This window comes from Eurypyga helias, unplaced genomic scaffold, assembly GCF_000690775.1.
Source record: "Eurypyga helias isolate BGI_N326 unplaced genomic scaffold, ASM69077v1 scaffold47431, whole genome shotgun sequence".
Lineage (NCBI taxonomy): Eukaryota > Metazoa > Chordata > Aves > Eurypygiformes > Eurypygidae > Eurypyga > Eurypyga helias.
The window spans coordinates 13,488-38,891 of NW_010231239.1; the positions used below are offsets into that span (position 1 = coordinate 13,488).

General features: G+C 35.5%; 1 protein-coding gene across 1 annotated transcript in view; it reads left to right on the forward strand.

The window, feature by feature from the left end:
- Window positions 1–4,620: 4,620 nt before the first annotated feature.
- Window positions 4,621–25,404, forward strand: part of SLC16A7 (solute carrier family 16 (monocarboxylate transporter), member 7) — a 30,336-nt gene continuing 9,552 nt past the window's right edge. The window contains exon 1 of the mRNA XM_010160965.1: window positions 4,621–4,834. Within this exon, the coding sequence (XP_010159267.1) occupies window positions 4,621–4,834 (214 nt within the window). The remainder of the gene's footprint in view (window positions 4,835–25,404) is intronic.

Here is a 25,404-nt window from a genome sequence, read left to right on the forward strand (position 1 = left end):
GGTCAAGTTAGAGCAGCAGACTAGTAAAACCTATAAAGCAAACACTGTACCCCACCTGTGCTCCTAACTCAAGTATTCAGCTGTACAGATAATCTGCATTTGCTACATAGTGAGCTTCTAAAACACACATGTACTTATAAATCTCAGTCATAACTCACAGATTACTTGGACATTAGTCCGCATCCAGCTGATTTTGAACAAGACTTAGGTTATTAGCCTTTTAGTAATTTTTTTTTTTCCATGTCTGAAAGCAGATGATACTTAACATTCCACAGGGATGTTACAAGACTGAATTTGCTCAAGTTTGCAAAACTTTTTGTGGTCCCTGGCTTACTGTGTGGAACTGGAATGCAGCACGCATGTGCCAAATGTATCTGCAATCCTACAGCAACTGGGGACAGATTTTTCACATACCAGCTCTTTTACTCTGGGACAAATGGCTGCTGAGTCAAGTGGTAATGGGGCACAGTGAGGACAAGGCAGACAAAATGCAAGCAGAAAAATAAAGTTACTCTGATGTTGCAGAAGAACAGAACGAAAACTCCCAGTAAAATCAGAGTCTCTATAAACAAGAGAACAACATAACCCTTTCTCAGAAAAGACTTTGACAAGCTGTTGTATTCATAGCTGATTTTGGTAGCTGGCAAGTGCAGAATATTAATGAAGCATTGGTACAAGAGCAGTCTAAACAGGTTGATCATGACTGACTGAAGTCTATGGTGCATGATATCAAGATACATTATTTGTTGCGTTTGCTCTTAGTGTGACCTTGTTGCTTGCTTGCTGCTTTCTTTTTGGTTTCCCCCCCTTTTTTTCTTCCTTTTCCTTCTTTCCTCCTTCCCTCCTTTTCTCTCTTTCATTCACAAGTTCTCATTTGCCTAATTAAATTAGAATATGCTGAGACCTATATAATAAAAAATATTGCATATCAGATGTTTTAAAAGTGTCTTCTTGCCCTGTTTCCTTGCTCTTTGTCAGTAGACACATGCAGCTCTTACTACAGTAAGCTGTGTTCTTGTTCACTGCTTACAGAAATGGGATTTATGCAGGGGAACTAGAAGAAGCTTTGAAGAAAATCCTTGTGCACAGTCTGGTTCAGGATATGGAAAGGCTGAGCAGCCTCTCTGTGTCTGACAGGGAAAGGAGATCAATGGCTTCGCTCAGGACACGCTTCAGTCACTATTCCCCTGCTGTTTCCCTGGGTGGAAGGCAGGCCAGCGTTCCTCACCCACTGCTTGCCTATAAAAGCAGAGGTATGAGCAGTGCTCGCTTGCTCGCTTTAAGCACATGATGGAATTCATATGACTGAAAACACTGTGGTGACCTTTATTTACTCAGTGCTGCTTTTTTTTTTTTGGTCTGGTACTGTGTCCTTCACATGGACATCATCCCACATGCCTGTTTTTATGCTTTCTACCATATTTCTTTTTATTCTTCACAGCCCATAATAAGCCTGAGAGCTCTGAAAAAACTTGTCACTGCTTCATTCCTCCCTCTTCTGTCTCTTCCCTTGTCAACATTTATATCCATTCATCTAAAATGCTGTTTTGTTTTGGTTAGTTATGGATTTTGCACTTGTCCATGTACTACCTATACTACCCAAATCTTACTAGCTAGGCTTAGATTAGAAGTAGGTAGGTTAATGTGCTAGACTGCTTTAGGAGGAGTTCAGTTTCAGGCATATTAAGTGCAGATTTTACGGGAGAAAATTGCTTCAGCTCCTGAGCAGGTATGGGATGTTTGAGATGCTGGTTTTAATGTTTCTGACAAAAGGAATACTTTTTTCCTCTTGGTGCAAATGTGTATTTATTATTTTCTTCCTTTTCATCTTTTATTAACTGGAGCTAAAATTGGCTACCATGATCATAAAGGAACATCAGGGAAGCTATTATTAACTCTGCTCTGTGGGATAAACCAGAGGTGTGAGATAAAATGATCCAGACTCTTCTTTGTGACAGCATAATGCCTAGTGTAGGTTCGCAGAGAGCCTTTTACTGCAGCAGCACTACACACTGGCCATGCAGTGGCCTTTGCAGCAATTTGACTCTAGTTTGAGGAATGGGAACAGGCAATGCCCCTTTACTCGTCTCCGTAATTCCCCCTTAGTTTATTGTGAAGCCTTTGAAGGGAGGAAAGCATTGAACTGTCAGAGCATGTTCTGCTGCCCTAGAGAGGTGGACATATGGGGATCTTTCCAAAGTGCTGATGCTTTAGTGACTTTCAGGAACCCTTAGAAGTCTTCTCACTAATGTGGTGGCAGTGATTTTTCAAAGTGGTTCTGTATTATTTTTAGGAAAAGGAGTGCTTCCTCAATAAATTGATAATCCCTTTCCATTTTTCGGGAGAGCAATGCCTTGATGTTTTGTGGCATTACTAGAATTTATAATAGAGATAGAAGTGTTGTCATATGAATATGAAATATCAAAACAAATATGCTCAAACCTTTGAAGTGTAAGAAAACAATAGTTAACCTTTTTTTTAGGAAATAGCCAAAAGTTTTCTGAGATGAGCAGAACAGCTTTCTGAGAGTGATAGCAAACTCTGCTGTTTACTGCCACTCAATTCACAGATACAAGGTTCTGCTTTTCATGCCAATTTGTGTGTTTGTGCTTTTAAAGGCAACCGATCATCACTGTGTGTGTTATAAGTTACAATGGGCTGAGATACTCTTCACTCTGATGGTCCTTATTCAGCAGAACCTGTTATTTAACTGCTTTGCCAAAATCAAGTCTCAGCAGCTAGAATTGTCTCTACTTGTCCGTCTTCTAATAGCAGGCCCAGATTTTCCTCTCTGACATATGCCAGTGGACTAGCATTAAACTGAGACTAGGATAAGCAGAAAGAAAGCGCATGCCAGGGGTTCTTCCTGGACATGAGTATAAAAATATTTATATGCACTGTGTACAGAGCAATAGGTATCTGTTGCTGCCAGCAGCACATCTGTATGATTTGACGCAGAAGCCAACCTACCTGGGCCTTTGCAGCCTTGCATAGAAAGCCAGATGTTTTAGTGGCTGATTTATCTTCCCCTCGGAGGTCTGCTAATATCAGGGTGATTTCTACAATCAGCCTCAGTAAAACAGAAAATCAGAAATACAGTGGGTTTCTGTCATGGGGCTAGCCTAGTTCTAGGTAATTTTCAAAGCAACACTTTGCTAGTTTCGTGGCATATATTGCATGCAGTGCTACATGGTGTTTGCCCCGAAAGTACTCTAGGCACTATCCCAAGAGATTAATATAAGCTGACACAGTTAATTTTTTAGTTTTTGTTAAGGTAATAATATCACTCCCACTGCTAATGCAGTTTGCTACGAGAAATTGGAATATGCCGTTAAGTGGCACGGAAGAAATCACATAGAGACTCGCTGGTAATCATAAGCATAACAGCAACCTATACACTGTTATCATCCACAGCTTCTGACTGGTATGGCAGGAGACCAATCAAGAGTAATCAGTTGCCTAAATGCCTGAGAAAGAAACAGGGAGGAAGGAGGAATTTTCAGTTCATGCTGGCTGTGCAGGCTGGATTACACAGAAGAAAACACCAGCTCTGTGTTTAATAAGGGAATTTTGTAGTGGGAAAACCTCTGAATAACCAAATGGATTCTCACTATTACCTGTTTTCTAAAAAGTTTATACAGAATATAAAGTGCAACAGTTTTTGGATATCAGGATGATAATAACAGTAAAAAATTGATTTCAGGCCTTAGGAGTTTTATGTGGATTACCTATGACATCTAGAGCTGCCTGAACGTATAGGTTGCACCTCTCAGAAACTTTGTAAGATACCACTCTGGTGGCACATATTATGATAAATTTTAGATTAGAGAATAGTTGTGGAAAATCTTGTGAGGTTATTAGTGAAAGGCTTTCTGACATCTTTTGATATGTGGAAACAGACCAAAACCAGTACCATCAAGCTCCACCTTGTTTCTGCAACTAGTATCAATGCAAACTAATATGAAATTGAAAATTTTAAAAATAAAGTAAAATATAGAATAGTAATGTTTTTTATTTATTTTATAAATACACAGGGTATCTTAATGTAATGGTCGAAAATTGGATAATGACAGCATATGATAAAAAACTGTGTAATAAATTTTTTCCTTGCTGTCATTGCTGATGATTTTGTTAAGGTATTGGTGAGTCTTGCTAACAAAATGACATTGAGTGATAATTTACTGTAACTTTTTTCCAGTATTTCCTCTAAGTCCGATTTCCAGGGTTTTTTTTCCTGTTTCATTCCTGTGCTGAATCCATACTGTATATAGTACAGCCACACAAACCTGTCACTTTCCAATAAGTAACCAATTGCAAATACCACTTCAGTGACTGAGATCAGTGGTTTGTAATAGTTGGCACATTCTGAATAGGATATTGCAAACATTCTTGCCATTAACATTTTTTTTTTTCAGAACAGATTTTTGCTTCTAAGAGCAGGTACTCATGCTCTGGGATCCCCTCAAAGCTGGAAATTGGTCTCTGCGCTGAGGATTCTTTATAATCCCTGCAGATGATGATTGAATACTGCAGTCTGATAAAGAGAAAAGGAAAACTCTCTGAAACTTTGTTTCTTCTCTTTTATTTTCAGCCTAGTTGGAGAAGAGACAGAGACCAAAAATGCCACCAACAACAGCAGTGCCACAGTACCCACCTCCAGATGGAGGTTGGGGATGGGTTGTGGTCTTTGGGGCTTTTATCTCTATTGGATTTTCCTATGCATTCCCCAAAGCCATCACGGTATTCTTCAAAGAAATACAAGAAATCTTCCACACATCATACAGTGAGATAGCTTGGATATCATCCATAATGTTGGCTGTCATGTATGCAGGAGGTAAGACATTTGCGAAAATTGCAAATATCATAGGTGGGGTTTTTTTGGTTGGTTGGTTTTGGTTTGTGTTTTTTTTTTTCCCTATGGTCTTAAAGCATTTAAAGTTAATTGCTAACAGATTTTATCACTATTAGCTAAAGAATTTATTGAATTACATGGGGTTTTAAAAATCATATTTTATCACAGAGTATTGGTCACCACATCACCATTAAAGTAGTGCTTACTTTCCCTTTTAAAACTTTTTCTTATCTTCATATTTGTTTTCATCTTAGACCCTTTTGTTTGTTCCTCTACCTAATTCTATTTTGAAATTTTGCCCTAAATTCATGTTTCCAAGAACTACATTTTCCAACAAAGCAATGCCCAAGTAACTTATCCTGGGACTGGGAGAGCATTTGCTCTGTTTCCACTGCCTCATTGAGGTCTCTCAGTAGATCATATGATGGAGCTCAAACATGGAAAATTATTATAGAATGAGGGTTCATTGGTCAGGTTCCTTTGCAGACAGTGGTTTAATATCGTGTCCCTGTATGTTCTAAAATAAAATCCTACTTTCCGTTTAGTCCAAAAACCTTTTCAAACATGCCATCTGTATGACAACTAAGATACAGACAACATTATTCTTGGGACTGAAATCAACAGTGAACATAAATTTTCTACTCTCTTTTTTTTTTGTGAGCACACAAGCAAACAACAAGACAGATGAAGGAGGATTTTAAAGTATAAAACCATGTTTAAGTACTAAGTGTCAAACCTGCTTTGGCAGGTTTTGTGTCTATCAACCTCAAAGAATAATTGTTACATTCTGCTTGTTTCTCCATTCTCTCAGAATATTTTTTTAATGTATTGGTGGGAGCTAGCTGCTACTTAGGCAAATCACTTTTTCAGGCAATCCAAAGGTCTGAATAAGTTTTTTTTCAGGCAATAGATCTGGTATTGCCCTTTCTTTGGCTGTTGTGACATAACCACATGGAACATCTCAGACTGCAGTGATGGATCAAATAAATGCATATATGTATATATGTGTGTGTGTATGTACATATGTATAAATTCATATATATAGAAATTGAAAACGTACCAATAGCACACTGAGATTCTGTATCATTAATCACTGAAGAGCATTACTCCAATATTTTGGAGTGGTAGCTGTGTTAGTAAAGTACAGTATTATTAGTTCCAATAAATCAGCTATTGGAGGAAGCAGGAAGTCTCATTTTTAGTGTGATAATTTTGTATCTCTGATTTCAGCCTACCTAGGTTTTGACACCTGAATGACCCTAGCTCCTTTAGCAGTATGGGAAGAGAGGTAGGTGTGTACAGAGAGGAATTCAGGCTACCTGAGCTGCTCTCTCTCTAAGTACCTGTTTTTCCACTTTGACTATAAAAATCAATCTGCAGCCAGCATAGAGTTGTTTTAAGCAACTCAGGTAAATTTTTTTCAGTTAATGGGATGGAAAATGGATCCTTTTGTCAAATGATGGCAGACACAGAGACCTTATAACGATATCTTGACAAGTAATGTCAACATCAACAAAAGGTTGCTGTTCAGATATTTTGATCCCATTTTTATTCATATACTAGTAGAGAATCATAACTTATTCATATACTAGAGGATTTTATTAATATACTAAAGGATTTTATAGGGCCAGCAGCAATAACCAAGTGATTCACAAGGTGAAGAAGTACCTTGAACTAATGCAATCAAGAGTGGAGTAACAGAGCAGCTACGTCCCCTCTAATGTTTCTTAAGGATGCATCAGCACTTGCACTGTGGAGTGTACACGTGTAACTGTGGAGGCTCCTGAACAAGGCCCATCTGGAACAAGGGAAGAGCATGGTTGTTGAAAAGCTGGAGTTTGTTTCTCCTTTCCTTATGCTCTGACCTTTGACTTGGTCTCTTTTTCACCACATTTTCTAATCTGAAATAAATTTTCTAAGGATGGGTTTGCCTTATAGCGCAGGTGCTGTTCTTTATTCGATTTCTGTCATCTCGAAGTTCACCAGTTTTATTAACAATACAGTTGCAAATCACAGGACATTTTAGCTGTGGTCATCTTTATCAGCGAGGTTGCACAACTTTTAATGTAAAATAAAAAGCATTCAGCACTTCTGCTTTTTCTCTAATATTTATTTTGAGGAAAAATTTCTTTATTTTGAGCATGCCAGAGCACTGGAACAGGCTGGAAATGAGGTTGTGGAGTCTCCCTCTCTGGAGATACTCAAAATCCATCGGGATGCGTTCGTGTCCAACCTGCTGTAGGTGAACCTGCTTTGGCAGCGGGGTGGGACTAGATCATCTCTGAAAGTCCCATCCAACCCCTACCAATCTTTGATTCTGTGATTCTGAGATCCTTTCACTGTTCTAAGTACCAGCATATTAACTTCACCTGTACTTCGACATTAAAAATTACGAAATGGTTTACTATTCATTCTGCTAACAGTTACTGCAGTCACTATGAACATTATCAGCACAGGAACAGTAAGCAAAGTTGTTTGCATATCTTGTTATAGACTTCTGGTTTTAAAATGCTGAGAATGACGACCCTGCTTGATATAAACACTCTTTGAAGCCATAGCTTCTCTAGAACCACTTCCTAAAAAATAGGCCATTTAGACAATCACTGGCAGAATATGAAATAACAATCAGGAAAAACACTTCTGAAGGAAATCACTCAGTTGTTTGTACTGTCTGAAGGTGGTTTGATTCATTAGCATTTGATGTACTGTAATGTGAAATACACATTCAGACTATGAGTACAAGGTGTATTGTTTACTATGATAGGTATGTCTGCGATGAACGCTGTTCATCTTACTACTAATTAAGGTAACCTGAAAACATCCAAGAGCTCTCATCCTCATCAGAGCTTAACATTCAACCTATTAATCATCACAGTGGGGTCAGTGAATAAGTTAGAGTCTGTGCAGATGCTCTTTGCTTTGGAGGCTGCAGCCTCTTGCAATAATTAGCTGGCATCTGTGTTTCAGTAACAAGGCATTAACTTACCTTTCAATGCCTGAGGAAAAAAAAAAAAGAAGAAACTAATAAAAGGCATCCAGTAAGGAGGTAAAAGAATGTTAATTATGTTTATCACTTACTTCATACTTAGAATAAATGGCATTAAATTATAGCAGACCATCTGGTGATCCATATGGTCCCCTGCAGTCCTGGTTAATTCCAGCAAATGGGTCAAGCATGGCATTCACCCTGTTAGGAAAGCACTAAGCAGAGGTGACAAATCTGATAAATCAAATCAATATGAAACTCTTTTTGCCTCTCACTCTGGCATAATATGCACATTTATACTAAGTTTTGTTGCTTTTTGGTTGGTTGGTTGGTTGTTTTGTTTTCTTAAACTCTCTTTCCCCCCCTCATCTCCTGGATGTTTGTTAGAGTTTAATAAAAAGGCATCCCAAAAAGCAAGGTCCTGTGATGTGATCAAGGTTACAGGTATAGCACAGCCTCTACTCTTCATCTCATGCTTGAAAAAAGCATCCTCTGGAGAAGAGCAGTAGTTCAGTCTCCATGGCAACTCCTTCTGCCTCTCTTGATCAGACACTGTCAATTGTATTAAATTAAGGGTGATGGTTTTGTGATGGACTCCTACACCCAAGGGACTGTGATTGAGACCACCAAACTTTCGGTACTTGAGGTCAGAAGCTGGGATAAAATGGAATTAGTTGAGTTATCCTGATAGAGCAACCTGTGTTTCTGTATATGTATGAACAAGTACGTGTATAAAATGTGTGTGTGTGTATGTATTTTCACATACATAAACTCTATATGTATTCATATACTTACAGAGCCATGTGTGTGCTCTAACACGAACAAGCATTAAGTATTTTGAGCAAAAATTCAAATACATTTGACCTCAAGTTCTCTCAGTTAATTCTTTTTTTTGAAAACTTCACCCCTCACTTTGTGCAGGGTTAACAGCCAGTGGTGATTAGAGAGCTCGTTATCAGAGCTCGATCTGTTTCCAGTAAAAATGTTTTCACTGCTTTCAGTGTACATTTGATAGGAGCCTTAGTGGCAGCTATGAAAGCTGTGTGACAGGTCCAGTGATTTCAGATACAACTGACCTTGAGTTTTAGATTTCCTTAGGGAAAAAGCAGTTGGTTTTGGAGAAACAGCTCACTTATTTATAACTCTTTTTCTGTCATTTCACAAAGGACAATTTCTTTTTTTTTTTTCTTGTTTCTTTGTTTTGTTTCTTTTTTTTACAAAGTAACTTTTTAGGTGTGACATTAAGTTATAGAGATTAGCTTGAGAGCTGATAAATCCTTGAAGCCATACCCAGTTGTGAAATGTGGGATAGTCTTGCTGGTCTGAAGTTCAAAAAAGAAAGGTACATTTAAATTCTAGGTGACATTTCGAAGTAAATAGTTTAAAAAACAATTTTGGACACCTACTGAAGGTAAATGCTATATAAGTGTCAGTACTGGTCCTTACCATTTTTCATAGTTACTATTTTTCATAATTAAAAAATGGAGCATTTACTAGATTCCACTCTCCTCTTCTGTATTTCTGAAGTTATTCAAGTCTGAGTTTAAGTATTTCCAAACACTAGCAAACACTTAAAAGATTTTTTCAGGCAACAATACACAAGTAACCTATAGACAAGTTCTCATTTTGACTCTGTCAAATATTAATTTGGAAAATAACATATCATATGGTATGTTCAAAATATTTGTGATTTTATCTCAGTGGGTGTTTTGGTGATATTGCTGTGAAGATGAAATGGCGTGCACAGTGGAGATGACAGTTGTGAAATCCATGTAACACAAACAACAGATGGTTCTGGATTTTTACTTTTGGACAGGACCTGAGCTCCTACACTTTTCTTCCTCGCTGGAACATTTTTTCTTATTTTGGTTTTACAAATGCTGGCACAAGGAATTCAGTCGCTATGGATAAGGAGATTGAGAAGCTTGCTTAAACTGACCTATGTCCTTTGTTGTCAGGGACAAGCATTTTTCTCCATCAGAATATGCAAAGTGTTGAATTTTAATAACCTCATTTAGAGTGTCCTTGAAAGCACAACTTATCAACTTTCCAAATGCCTCTTGGGCATGAGGGAATACTTCACATTTAGCCTAAAATATATGTAAAACATCTATGTCAAGTTAATTTGAGACTCACAGATAAAGGAAAAGAAGTCATAATGAGGTGACACAAGAACAGAGTATTTTGAATCTTACTAACAAATGGAGATAAATACAAAAAAGAGGTAGCAAGCCTAACAAAAATATTATAAATTTGCCATTGTTCATTTTTTAAAAAGAAGACCTGAATGCTTAGGAAGCCTGATACAGTGTCTGAAGGGTAATACAACCACTTCTTATGTTTCTTGGAAGGCTTTGAGTTTTAGTAAAAGTGTACCTCGTAGGGCAGTGTTCTGCAGTAGCAATGGCTGTTTTAAACACACGCCTTCCCTAACATTTAGAAAACACTCTTTAAAATGTTCATGGGAAGAAAGATGAACAAAAGTAGATCTGTTGAACATGGCTTTATACATTTTTTTAAGCAGGTTTGTCACCCTATTTACAGGAGCAAGCTGTTTTTTAACTCTGCAACTTGTTATGTTTGGCTGAACAGATGAGATCTCATTGTTAAATATTCAGTGCCTTTTGGGGATCCAGATTTGTCAAGTTTTCATGAAACATAGTTTTTACTGGGATCTACTGAGCCACACTTGGCAAGCCAGTTTCAGAGTTAAGGACATGGTGCCACTGAAAGAATTTTTTTTTTTTTTGGTCTATTACTGTATGCTTATTAATTTAGAATAATTGTCAGAAAGACCTTATGCAACAAAGAATTCCCACTGTGCTTCTACCAAGGTCTTTCAGTATCCAAACCATAGGTTATTAGTAATGATTTGATGCATATCATAGAAATATTTATGGTAACTTAAATTTAATTAACTCAAGCCCTTTCCTAAAATAGTTCTCATTTACATGCAAGTAGCCAACATGGATTACATAATGAACATTAGTTAAGCAGTCTTCTCCTATTTAAGGTGTATTTGTCTTACTCTTTATTTGTTTTTATAGCCAGGGATTTCTGTAAGTAAAGTAGTCAAAATTGACAGCTTTTTTAGCTGCAAAGAAGATTCTTTTTTCTCTCTCACTTAGTTTCAAGTAGTGGGTCAAAGTCAAACAATAATAAATAACAAGCATCATAAAATACATTTTCTAAGGGGGTGAAACTTCGGGTTTGTTTAAGAAAGCTATCAAGGGACAAACTTAAGCCTTTGATACGTTCATTGAGCTTGTAAAACTGATGAAAGAATGCTTATTTTGTGTGTACTAATAATGTTGGATTAGTTCCCATATAATTTTTCATATCACTGGATCATACAATGGTTGTATTTGGGATGTGTGTCGCATAATTCAAAGGTAATGAAACAATGGTCTAGTACAACTGGGAATCATGAGATATTTAAGCAGATACCAGAGAAGTACTGTGGGGAAGGAAAAGTCTGTGTATACCATTGTAGTCACACCAGCGCTTCAAGTGAAATAATAAACCAGCACTTTACAAAGAAGTTATTATAGAATTTTACTGGTCCATTGTTTTGGAATGTCTAAGAACTATTCCCTTGTTTATTTTGAAGGGTATATTCAAGGGAAACAGAGTTGTACTGATATGTTTAGAAGATATTCTAAGCCAGTATCAAATGGCAACAGCGGAGATTTTTAGTGTGATTCATAAAGGGCTACAGTCATTAACAGAGGTAAGTGCACCAGGGACTTAGTGACAGCTTTTTGTTGGTGCCAGGGAAACTACAGAAATCAAAGAATAAGATGGTTTAAAAATACCTTTTATGATCACTTTGAACACTTTTAAAATTGATTAACTGTTTCTGAAGATTTTTGCAGACATCACATATGACACGTAGATAAACGTATATACCATATGAAGAGTTTTTGATCAATCAGCACCTTTTTATCCAACAGTGATATTCTTAAGATTATGCATGTCAAAGAGCACAAGCAACTGCAGCTTTAGTAGGTAACATATGTTTTGTTGGTGCATACAAACAAAATAGAAGCTTGCCTTTTTTGCCACAAGTTTTGACATTTTTTTTTTAATTGTCAAGAAGCAGTTAAGCATTTTCACTGCAGTTTTATCTGACTTTTTCAGATGAATATGTACTATGACTAGACAACCAAATTAAAGAATGGGATTGAAATAGGACACTGTATTGTGAAATAAAACATTGATTTCCTCATCTAGTTCAAACACATCTTGCAACACTTTCCCACTGATGATGGGAACATGTGCCCTATTTGATTTTCTGTGTGTACTGCTTGGAAACAGTTGTCATTAAGTGCTCTGACTTCTAGAAATCTTTGAAGGAAGTATGGCTACGCTTACAGATTTATAATAGTAACTAGACATTATATGGACATGATTCATGTGTTCAGTCTTCCTCAGCATAGGCACCTAAATTCATTTCAGTTGTCTAGACATCTTATGTTGTCAGGCAGTACAAATGGAAATTTCTGATTCATCTCCTCCTAAATTAAATGTCCAAAACACATAAAATTAAACATGTTTTAGAAAGACTTCTCTGTCTTTTGAGTGCTAAAGAAATCTAGAGAAAGAGTTGAGATGTCCATTTAGCACAAATCTGAGTTGATGTCAACCTATGTGATTGTCGCCCTATAATATTACATTATCTTTTGCTCCCTAGACACCTTAAAATCTAAGAACATTTCTACTAGATATGCACCCGTAGTTAGTGATTTTGAGCTTGTTTTGATTAAGGTTTGATATTCTTCTTTACTCTTCTTGTGAATTGCACAGGTTGTAATTCTCCCACGTTTCAGTGGCACTAACTGGGTTGGACTAGTTGTGATACTATTAAAAATACCTCGTAATTTTAAGATTACCTATTAGCTTGTAAATCTTCTCTAATCTTGCAATGTCTTTCATCATACCCATAATTCCCTTTCTTCTATCACCTGCTAAGAAAAAAACACAGCTGGGAGAATAGTTGGTTTGTGTAATAATTGACCAAGCTTACATTCTTCTGTAGCTGACTATAAGATGATAAAAATCTATGGATCTGTTATATTTTCTTCTGTTCTGTGCATGATTTCAAAGTTGAATACACCTCAGCCTCTTTGCAACAAGGTCCCCAAACACTTCCCTGTCAGTATCAGCTGGCAATACCAATTTTGTCATGGTACAAACCTTACTCATACTGCTCTCTATGAAGGACTCCTTTGCTTTTCCAGGAACAGAATTTACTTGACTGATATTTTTTCTCCTTTTGCAAGAATGAGCTTCTCTGCCACACATGTCCTGCTTCCAGTTTTGCAGATGTGTCTTAGCTTTTATCTTCTTGTTATTTTCTACGTTATAGAATATAACTAAATGTCAGGACTTCCCAAGGACTCCACAATGGATCTCAGGGTACGACTGGCACAGGAGAAGGTGGCAGGTGTCCTGTTTGGCCTTCCCTAGAACGGCGAGAAATCTTGTGTCCTTGGAAGTCAAATTTCACTCAGAAAGCTTCAAGAGCCTTTCTGTTCTAAAATGTTTGAATTACTGGCATGTACGCAAATGGCAGAATTAATTTTCCTTATTGTGATGTTGCAAAGCTTTGATTGTGTGTAAGTAACTAGTTGAATTTGTTGTTATTTGCCTAAACAGAATAGTTGTATTTTCCAGAGCAGAAAGTTAATAATTAAAGTGCAGGAGGTTTTACTTCTGGATATTTTACCTAAAGACTGTCTCTGCAGGAACTATTGAATCCATAAGAAAACAAGACTCTATAACTGTTACCACGAAACATTTAATTAACGATCATAAAATTTTGAAGCTGTTAAGAAGCAGCATGACATTACTTGTGAAAAAATAAGATTAGTTCATTTGTTAGTTAATTAGTTAGTTTACCTGGACATCTGCCCAGCAAAATGCAGTAAAATAAAAGGATCAAAATAAACCAGCTACATTGTTGATAAAGAACATTAGGTCATGTGCTACATATGGTGAATCTGCAGGTCTTCTTTGAATTTATAGCCAAATGTTCTAGAGTCACAGTTTGTCTAGTGAGAGTAGAAAAACTTACAACCCATCCTTTGATATGCATAGTGATAAATGACTGACAATGTTATGTTCTTGTCAGAGACATAAAATAACTGCCTGGGACTCCATTCCAAGTATGGTCACTGTGGTGCTAAACCGTCAATATGTGCTTAATTTTAGATATCTTAGTGATCTCATCAAGTTCAAAGTTAAAATAAAATGCTCACCTGCTTAAAGTCAACATATAAACATGTTTATATATTTATGCAAATATGTTTATGCATAGGTGTTTGTAACATTGACAGTGTACCTTCAATGACTTACGTGCTCCCAGAGGCACTCATTAAATTATCATTTTTATTTATATCAACCTTAGAAAGAGATTATTCATAAATGATTCATGGCTTTTCCCCAAAGTAAAATAAAATACAGAAGATTAGCTTTGAGGTTTTACAGTATTTGAGCAAAACTTTATTCACTTTATTAAAGCAATCATTTAATTAAACTTTTTGATATGTCTTATCTATGAATCTTATCTCTGCTTCATAACTGAAAAATAAAAATCTAAGGACACAATACAATTTGTGCTTAAGTATGAGTCTCCTAACTCCAATTTTAATTTATTGGATTCCACAGAGTTGCAGTGCTGCAAAGTGCACTGAGTAGTGGAGAATCAGGCACTGTGACTGTAAGGATTGTTCTGATTATTCATTGAAGCAACAAACTGTTAACAAAACACGTTCAGGTGACCTGCAATTGTATGATCCTCACGTGAGAAGATAATGTAATCAGCATTAAAGATGGCTGTAAGTGCCTGAGGCCTGAATAATCACTTTTGATTACCAGATTGTTATTGCCATAGAAAATTACAGAAAATCTAAAAAAAGGATTGACCAAAAAACCCCCACAAATACCTCTCTCCTATGGACTGGACTTGCAGATGGACTGACTACACCTCCCAGAATGTGGTGAGGCAATTTATCTCAGAGGCAGAGGCAATGTGTGGTATGTGACTGCATATACAATAGTGAGCAACCCAGACCAGCAATTGGGCTTATACTAAATTCACTAACTACAGAGCTGCAATTTTTTAAAGACAGTTTGGTAACATTTAGAAATGTGATACGTTATTAAATGACCCGAAAATAAATGTCTGCAATTATTTTGAAAAGCTAAGAGGAATTAGATCATGGGAATGCTGGATAGCTATATTTCTACTTCGTTTGTTTGTGTGACAGAAGACATTTCACATATTTCAGAGTGATTTATTTAAAGACTTTTAATTCAACTGAAAATTCTGAGACTTGAAATTTTTATTTTAGCTTGGCAATTAAATGGATGTTAAAACATAAGTGGGTTTCATGCAATGCTCATTCTAATTTTATGTATCATTCCTTAAAAATCAACTAGTATGTCACAAAGATAGCACCTGCGAGAGTGATTCTTTTGCCTTTTACACAGAGCCTTAGTTTATACCTATGTAAAGAATGTGCAAGGTTATATAAACCATTGTTGTGTGATTTAGAAGCTTTTCATATTTGCTTACCCAAATGTAAACAGCAACCTGAGCGCAAAGCACTTGACCCTGTGCTCAGAGAAACAGAGCTGAAGTGGCATATGGGGTTAAGACAAGAACAAATTCGTATCATAGAATTTCTTTTGGATCATTTCTCCTGATGTTAAAAAAATTTACCTGACAGGGTGTTGAGATATGCATATTGCCTAAATCAGTCAACTTTCTAACCGATTGCTTTTCAGTAAGATGTATTAAAACTTACTAAAGAAACAAAGTTCCCCCTGTGAGAAGAAAATAATTCTTTCATTAGGAAACCCAAGTAATATTCTCCTCACAGGCACACATGTTAAATCCTTGCAGAAGCGGGTATATTTCATTGGATTATTTTAATGTTCTGGCTGAAGAATATCAACATAACGTCTTAGATGAAAGGTGGCTCCAGGAATGCATGATGTCTGAGCAGAATCAGTAATACAAATCACAAGAAGTCTATGTTTTAATGGGCACTAATTTATTTTGAATTTATGATGCATCGCAATGCAGAAGGAAGCTGCTTTACATTACTTGGAGGAGAATAAGGTTTCTGCCAGAGCTGGGTTGTTTTATTTATTCACACCAGGTAAGAAAATATGCCTTGTTCAAAAGCCACACAAGTATTACATTCAAGTGCGACAAGTTGGCACTATGTCACCAGCCACTTCATGTTCATTTTGCAGCAGAGTTCAAATAGTCCCTATTCATGAAAGCAAATGTGATCTAAACTCTCCCCACCCCTCCATTGCCCATTTTCAGAAGACTTTGTTTATAGAGATTTATCCTCATCAGGGGAAAGGACTGAGAACATTACACGTGTTTTTTCTTCTCAGTCTATGGCAACACAAATGCCATAAAGACTTATGCCCAAATCCCTCATAATATATTCATTTTCCACTGTTTAAGTCCTAGGCCTCCTCTACCAATTTTTCATGATTCTTTCACTCCTTACTTGGTCATATTTTATGATTTTTTTTTTTTTTTCATAGGGGAAGGCATAGTTTCCGCCTTATTAAAGGAAGTAATCATTTTTTGGTTGATTACAGTCCATAGAAAGTGTGTCCAGTCCACAAAAGAAATGACATGTGACTATACATGGGAAACTTCTAAAAATTTGAGACCCATTAGGTAAAACTCTTTCTATTGTAGATGGAAATCTAAAAGTGTCAATTTGATGACAAATTCAACTCCAATGACAAAAAGTATCTGAGATGGGCATGGGAATATGCAAAGATACACTGACATCCGCTTAGATAATGTATAGATTAAAAAGATGTATCTGATTTCTCTTTCAATACTGTTGGGTGGAATGTTACTCTCAAACATGTGTGTTTTGCTGTAAAAGACTAGGGAGAAGCAAGGCAAAAAGAATGAGGAGAGAAGAGGTTAGAATTCATTCTTAAATTCTTGATTAATCAATAAATATTTCCCTGAAGACTATTAATTTTAGAAAGCAGTTAAATGTGGGTTATCTAAAGTTTAAGTAAATTGGAAAATGTTCTGATCTGAACCTGTAGGACACACTCAGAATTCTAGACAGGTTCACTAAGTTGTCTCCAAAGGTTCTGCTTCCTCTAGGGTGTAATAAAGGCTACTGATTCAGGCACGGCAGAAATAAGGAAATGCATTGAAAGATGGAAAGCAGACCATAAATCTTGTTACTATTGTTGATCCAGAGGATATTATTTTGATAACTTTTGGCTCTTCATTATTCTAGCTTTGATTTTTTTCTTCGTGTTCGAGCCATTTAACAGTTTACATTGCTTTTAGTTTTTTTGACCTGGAAGACAAAATATTCAGTGTTACCTTTACATATCGTTCTATAATTAAACAGATTTTCTCATACATGTTTTTTCACTTGTGTGAAAACAGGACACAAATGAACCCTTCGAAAGGTTCCCACTTTTAATTGACAAGTGAATGTAGTTGTGTCTCTTCCCACCCCCCACCCCAGCTTCTTAGTCTACCCTTCTGCAAAATTTCAGGGAAAATGAGAATTCTATACCTGGTATGATCCCATTAAAATCCTGCCATTGTCAGCAGGATTTTAAGTATTTTTTATCCTGTTTTTAGGATACACTCTAAATACCTTAGGTGCCAAAACCTAATGAGAATGCTCAGTTCCTATTTTATTTATCTTTGAAACACTAATAACTTCTCTTCTCCCTTCTCTTTCCTTTTTCCGTTCTCTTCCCCTCCCTCTTCCCTCTTCTTTCTTCCCTCTTTCCTCCCTCTTCTTGTTTCCACAGGATCTTGTGAATTAAATATTATTCACAAATATTTATCTTACTTAGTTCTTCAGACATGATCTAATTTACAAGCTGTAAAGGAATTTGGGAAATTCCCATTCATAATCTTTTAATTGTTACTACTAAAAGTCACCATATGTATTTCATTGGATATTATTACAAATACAATTATAATGAAAATAATGATAAAACAATGCTTTAGAAAGATTCTTCTATAACGTATGTTTTAAACTTAATGATACATATGTGTTAAAGAACAAATGCATTTGGAAATAATCTCACAATGTAATTGATAATGACCTAAATGACTTCTCAGAACACTTCCAAGTCTATAAATACATCCAGATTTATATTTCTTGTTACATATATTATGAATATGTAGATGAGATTTAATGATCCACTCATGATCCATAATGTACAGTAAGTGGTCCATGGAAACATCATAGGTAGTAGATTGTGTATTTTCAATTTAAAGTTTAATTATACAGTGCAAAATTGAGACCAGGAAGGAGTATGATAAAGGAGCAACTAGGAAAAAACATGTATCTTGTGCTTTCTCTGAAAGTACATAATTTTGCCTGTAACAATATATAAGGAATCATTTCTAAGTCGAGGTAGTTATAATATTATTATGGCAGAAAACAAATAAATTGTAGGATGATGTGCAGGGTGAAAATAGGTTATTGTATGAACATTAATATGATGGGCAATTTGTCCAAGACAGAAATCCAAATGACAATATTAATCTGAACTGAAGGTGTCTGAATTTTTCACAGTGAATGCATTATCTGAAAAACATAATGATTTGAGTTACAGAAAATACACCCTACATTCATAAGAACTACTAAATAGCCTATGCAAGGTCTTCTGAAAGTGTTTCCTGTGACTTTTTGCTCTCTGTGATGTCTAATAGCCTTTCAAATGACAAAGTATTTTTCTGCTTCCAGGAAAAGTAGTGAGAGATTTTTAAGAAGGTGCATAAATATAATAAATGATAATAGGGAATAATAAATATGAAGAGGCGAGTTTTGAGCTTTTTCGAATATTGTGTTCACATGTGCATATACAGATTTGTAGAAAAGGCAGTCATTCCTCAAAGAGGAAGAAAGAAAAAAAGGGAAATCTTGGAAACTAGCTAGTAAAATGGCTTAGGAAAATGTCTATGAATAGTTTTAAAAAAATATTTACAATCACTGTTTGCTTTGTAATGTTTTTTTCTTTACAACACCTATCTCTGAGATTAACAATGTATCTCTTATTTTCAAGTTTCCATAACTGTACTTGTGACAGTGGTGTACTGTAACCTCTGTCTTTCTTTTCAGTTTTAAGATCTTCGACAATACAGAAAACAGTCCTCCCTTTCGTAACAGCAGAATATACAGAACTTGTTAGGCAATCTGTTTCAGACAGTTAGCAAGCTGAAATGACAAGTTTTATACCTAAAAACTGTAATGCTTTTGCAAGGCACAAAGTACTAAACACTAAGTCTTCTACAGTTACAAAGTTTTAAGTTCCTTCAGCTTGAAGGCATGAATTCAGATTTCCAGGTGAAACATACTTAAAAATGGGATGACTACTTTCCATTATCCCAGGAAAGAATAACTCATTTATATCATTAGGAGTCCAACAATCAGATGAGCAAAAGTGGTGAGGGTTTGGCTTTTGGGGTTTTTTTTGGTGGTATTTTCTTTTGTTTGTTTTGGTTTGATTTGTGTGTGTGTGTGTTTGTGTGAACTTGTAGTCTCTATGTCTGGGTATAGCAGTTTTTTAGTAAGATTATTTTTGAGATGGAAAAACTAGTAAAAATAATGGATAGCTATAAATGAACCTCTAGTTTTGGATTAGTATTAATTTTCCTATGCTTCTTGAAAGCAGACATATTAGATGGGATTTATTTTAACCTTTTCAGAAATGTGATGTTTCTTTTAGTACAAGTGCTCAAACACAGGTATTACTAAATTGAACTGTCTTTCACTTGCAACCATCCAGAGAAAGGAGCAGCCACTGAGATGAATGGATAATACTTCAAAGATGAGACGTCTGAAAGAAAACCACTAAGTATTGTCATGGGAGCATTTCTATACATGTGAAAAATCCTGGTGAAACCCTGAAAAGGATATACATTTACTGAAGTTTATTGTTAATTCTTTCACATTAAGTACTGCTATATAGAATTATTTTTACTAATATTTATATATTAGTATTATCTTCACTGTATTTCTGGAGAGGAAAAAAGAGTAACTCCTCGTTTCATTTGTCACTGGAAGAAGTAACCTTTAACAGGTTCATTGTGTATGTCAACTGTAATATTATTTAAGTGAAATCCCCAACACATTTTTTGGGTTAAAAGCTCTTATAAATTTAGATTAATACCAGATTATGTAGTCCTGAGGAGTTCATTGCAGTTAAATACTAACATTTTAAAAATTCATTGTCTTTTCTTCTTAAGGAATTTTTCATTAATTCTTCCAAATATCTCATATTTGCCACTGAATTTTCTAATTTTGTTGTTACCACACTACATGACATTTACTTCTTGAGTTACAAGCTGGTTTCCTAAGAAGAAAAGAACATTTATCTGAGAAGGCTTGTTTGCAACACACATGTCATGTTCTGATGCTATTTCCAGTAATCCCCATTGCAGTGGCATGCAGGTCACTCTGTGAAAAATAAGTGCCTGGTGTTACAATATCTCTGTTTATATGCATCTCTCTTATAGGTTCTTTGGTTCCATGTCATCATTAGCTTGTTCCCTCCCTTCTTCTTTCTTGTTTCTTGCCTTTTTCCAAGTTGAAAGACCCATTTTTACAAATATCTATGCATGGGCTTCACTTTGCTCAGGGATACTGAAAGTAACAGGAATAAAAATATGAGGAAAGTTTTAAAAACGCTGAAATATTTTGCTGCAGCTGACTTAATTTCACAATAAATGTGTCAATGTGAATTTTGGGCAATTAATTTTGGGATAGAACTTTTTTTTTTGTAGTCGGTGACCATAAATGTTTATGAACAGTGCTGAGTGTTGAGCAGCTCATAGATTTACACTCATTTCCTTTAAATATTATGAAGTTTCATATTGCTAATTTCAAGAGAAATGTCATAAATCATCTTAAAGTCGTCTTCTTTGTGATCGTGTTTTAGCCTTTCATGAAAAAAATTCTGTAGTAGAGCATGCAAAAGATAATTAATATGAAGCATGGATATGTATCCATAATAATCAGCATGGCTACTCCTTGATTAAACCCTGGGCAATTTTCCAACTTTTTTAAAATCATATATAGAGAGGAATTTGCTAAATTGAAGATGTTTTTAAATTACATGGTCCATAACTCCAAACCCATCTGTACCCTAGCAAACAAGAAAAGAACCTGGAAGATATGCAATGTCTTTGGTTCATGCCTCTGATGTATCACTTGTTTCTTCTGAACATTTAAGGAAAAAGCTTATTTTTGCAGCCAGACATACCTGTTCCTGACTTGAGCACATCAGTTCAAAATTATCAGATGTAACCTTCTGAGGGGAGGGACCATGAAGAAGCAGCCGGTGTGTTAAGATGCTCTGCCATCAGCCGGGTTCATATGTGTCACCAGACATGATTACTGATTTCTTGTAAAAGTCCTAAGGAATATCTGAAGGTCAAATTGATCCTTATTAGTAATCAAAAGATAGAAACGTAATAGAATTCAAGGGCCCTTTAGGACACAAGTGAGAATGTGTGCAATTAGGGTAATGGCACTGAGGAAATGTAGTTAAAGGAGGGGAAGTGGTGAGCAAAGTGTGATGGATGGTTGAATGACTGATTGCTTACTCCCTGGCATGCTGTGCTTTCGGCTTCTGCAGGATCTTAACTCACAGTTCAGCGACCCTAACTCAGTGTTAGCCATTTCTTTTTGGAGTTTTTTATTGCAAGAACATATTTTTCACTTTGCTTTCTGTCAATTTACTATGTTATCTAAGCATATGGATTCAGTGCAGCCAGTTTGTAAACGTTATAGGAAATGGAAAAAAAATATTGCCAAATGCACAGAGGAACTATAGAGAAAGCTTTCCAACTATTCTTGAACTATGTTACCTTTATTGCTGTTACACAAACACGTAGGATGTGTCAGAAATGCAGGTTATCATTCCCAGAAATGTGATGAAGAATCTAACACAAAAATAGTTGCATGACATTTTAATATTTTCAAATTCATCAATACATTGTTGGATTTATTCCTGTCTGCCTTCTCTAAATTCCTATACAAGAGTATTAAAAATATTTAGCCCAAGGTTCTTAAACTAGAGATAATCCTGTCAAAGAATGCTTTTTTTTTTTACTTAGTCCTGCTTGAGTAAACGAACATATTTTTAAAGAATTTTCCAACTTAATTAACAGGTTTTTAATGTGATCGTGACCAATTTAGAGTTGTTTTTCCTCTGGATGCCAGAGCTGACTTTCCAATAACAGTACTAAGTACTTGCTTAAAGCATTTGTGGTTGAAGGAGTTGTTTTAAAGTGAAACATAAGGCTGTACTATAGCAAAATATATGGGATGTTTTGCCAAACAAAGTTAATCAGGTCCTGCAAGTGTGTTGTATATTTTGGAAAAAAAAAAAAGAAAGAAAAAGGGAAAAAGAAGAAGAGGAAAAAGAGCAAGAAAAATATAAAAAATAAAAAAGTCTGAGTGTTTTTAGCAAGTAGTTATCCTGTTGTTAATTCTTGGAGCTCCTAAGACTTTTCCAGTCATGTAGGAAACAGAAATGGTAGTTAAACCTGGTCTGGAAAGATAGCTGCATTGACTCTGCAGAGCAGATGGCTGAAAATGTACTTGTGCTTAAATCACTTGACTTGACAGGATACAATCTACACTATTGCATTAGTGCAACTTGTAATATTATTATTGCATTTATTTTCAACTTCTTTCAGCAATTCACTTTATTTAAATAAATGTCATATTGTTCAGACTGAGTCATTTCAGGTTGCCTTGGACCAATGGCACTATGAACACTGTATGACATTGTCAATATATATTTTTAAAATTACCTTTATACAAAGAAGGTTCATTTCTAGTTCCATATTAAAAATAATGCAAGTAGAAAAATAAGAGTAAATGCACTGTCTGTATATGAAAAAAATTACAGATGTAAGTGATCTTTAATAACATCACTGTATTACAGCAGTAAGAAATCTAAGCAGGGCAAATAAATTAAATAATAAAACATATATTATATACCTTTTAAAGAATCTTTCATTCCTACAGTGAATATAAATATGGAATAGACCCAAAGTGACCTCATTATGGACATAAAACACCATTATGGCATGTTGCTAATGCTACAAACCAGTTCCTATTGTTGTAAACATAATGACCAATTATTATACATTACAGTTTTTATCCCGCACAGAAAGCCTGTATCTATTTACAGGAGAACTGTCTAATTTTTAAGTTTGTTTTTCATTTTGGTAATAAAAAAATTGATGGAAAATAGAAAATCCAGCAAGAATTCTAGTGTCCTAGGTTCTCTTCCTCTTATAAATTAATGGCATGTACCTAATACATTTGGATTTATAAATGTTTTTCTACCTGAGGGCTGAGCAAGATATAGATTTTATGCCAAATAAATCTTCCTTTATTCTATTTCATGGCCTTAAAACTGATCTGCCTGTACTATTACCTCAAGGTATTATGAAATGGAAATATTGTTATCTGGTTTGCGTCCTTTAAGCTTTTAGAGATACTAGATATAAAGTTGTTGCATTGTCTCCAGAGTCAGATCATTTTTGAAGTGTATATTTTCATAGGGCTGAAAAAAGTGAATAAATGGATAGATGTGTGTATATGAGTGTGCGTGTATCTATGAGAATGTAACTATATGAGAAAGAATATTAAATTTATAGTGCATAGTTTGAGCTCTCTATTTATTTCCACAAAAATAGCAAACAGTACATTTCTTTAAAAAGAAACTTTAACTTTTGAGTTATGTTTAAATCATATCAGCACCATAAGCATCTTTTAAGGGGGAAAAAGTGATTATTTCTTCAAACATCTCATTTTAAATCAACTTATATTCAGTTATGTGGTCCTTTTTATTGCTTTTCATTTACAACAATATGGCTTAGCAGAAGAAGGAAGATATAAATGGTGATTAAAAAGTTAAACTTGGAAGTCAGAGAAATATATGGATTATTGCTATACCTTTGTTATGATAAGAAATAATTAATCTCTTTTGTAAGCAATATATTTCTTCTGAGTGGTCTTGGTCTTCACTGAAGAGCAGCAAAAGCAGCTTCGTCCTCACGTTTTGCACAATACAGTTGTGCAAGTGAGCCATCAAAACAAAACATAGGTGTCATGTTATTATAGGCCTTCTATAAAGCATCACAAACAGCTCCAAATGCATAGACCAGTCTCTGCTCACATAGCTGAAATTACTTTTGCCATCTTTCCCTTTACATATGATAAAGAATGTGAAAAACTGCTATTTTTTCTTGTTTTATTCTAAAGTATTTGTGTGCTGCTTCACAGCCCTTCCTGAAACTGTTCTTCAGTAGCACTGGTTACAGTTTCTGTGTTATTCCTTCTCAGGAATAACAGAAAGAACCCCAAAATTAAATGGAGCTGTGGTGGTAAATATGCATCATTAACTTAAGAAAAACATCTCAGAGACAATGTTATGCTTAAAAGAATTTTAAATTCATAATACATTCCAAATTTAGGTCATGTGAAAGTATAGAGCTCAGACCCATCAGACAGCTTTGTCTCTCCTCTGGTGGCTTCATCCACTGCCTACCTAATCCATATTTGACCCAGGTCTTGTAGGAGAGGCTAACATTGCGTGCTTTGATCTGAAAAGATCTAACATACAGTCCTGGCCTAACTGCTGCTGTTAAGATCCACAGAATTCCAGTTTTCTTGTTCTTAATAAAGAACTGTTTGCAAAATTATGTCCCTCAAAGGTCTGTACTACAAAATTTACTATTTTTGGACACCTCTCAAAAAAGCCAACCAACCAAACACTAAAACCAAACTTCTACCCCAAATCCCTAAACAAACAAGATTCTGACTCATTTTCGCATTCAACAGGAGAAGGAAGGAAGGATTGATGGGACAGTATTAAAGAATATGATTATTATTTCTGGGATGAATAATAAAGCAGAGCTCATCTTTATCCTTGATAATGGTGGGAAAACTTGGTCGGTTCTGTGCAATGCTGTCTTTTAGCTTCACAGTTTTATTTATAATGATAAAAATGTAGCAATATTGCACAACAATGTTTTTTAATGCCTTTCTTCTCTTTCAACACTGGATAGTCTGCTATGTGTGGATTTGCCTCATCTTTTTCATTTGATTTTTCACCTATCCTTCTGGCTTTTCACGCTGTCATTGTTTAATGAGAAAAGGAACATATTGATAACAGGTCTAGCTACTTCATAACTGAAGTATTTATGTAAGGGTACAATTCAAGATGCTGCCTGTAGTGTATAAATCTGTAAAGAGTATGGTCAAATATTAACCGGCTGCGATGCCTCTTCCCTACATTTCTTTCTAAGGATCAGCAAAGGAACATTTTAAGTAAGACTACAGCAAGGCAACATTACAGCAGTAATTTGGGGGTAGGGGGGTGGAGGTGGGGGGGTGGGATCAGAATGTTAACTAACACTACAGAGATTTTTAATTTACAATTTTATAAATAACATCATCTCATCACAGGAAAGAATAACTTGAAAATAATTTTTCAAATCATTATTTTGGTA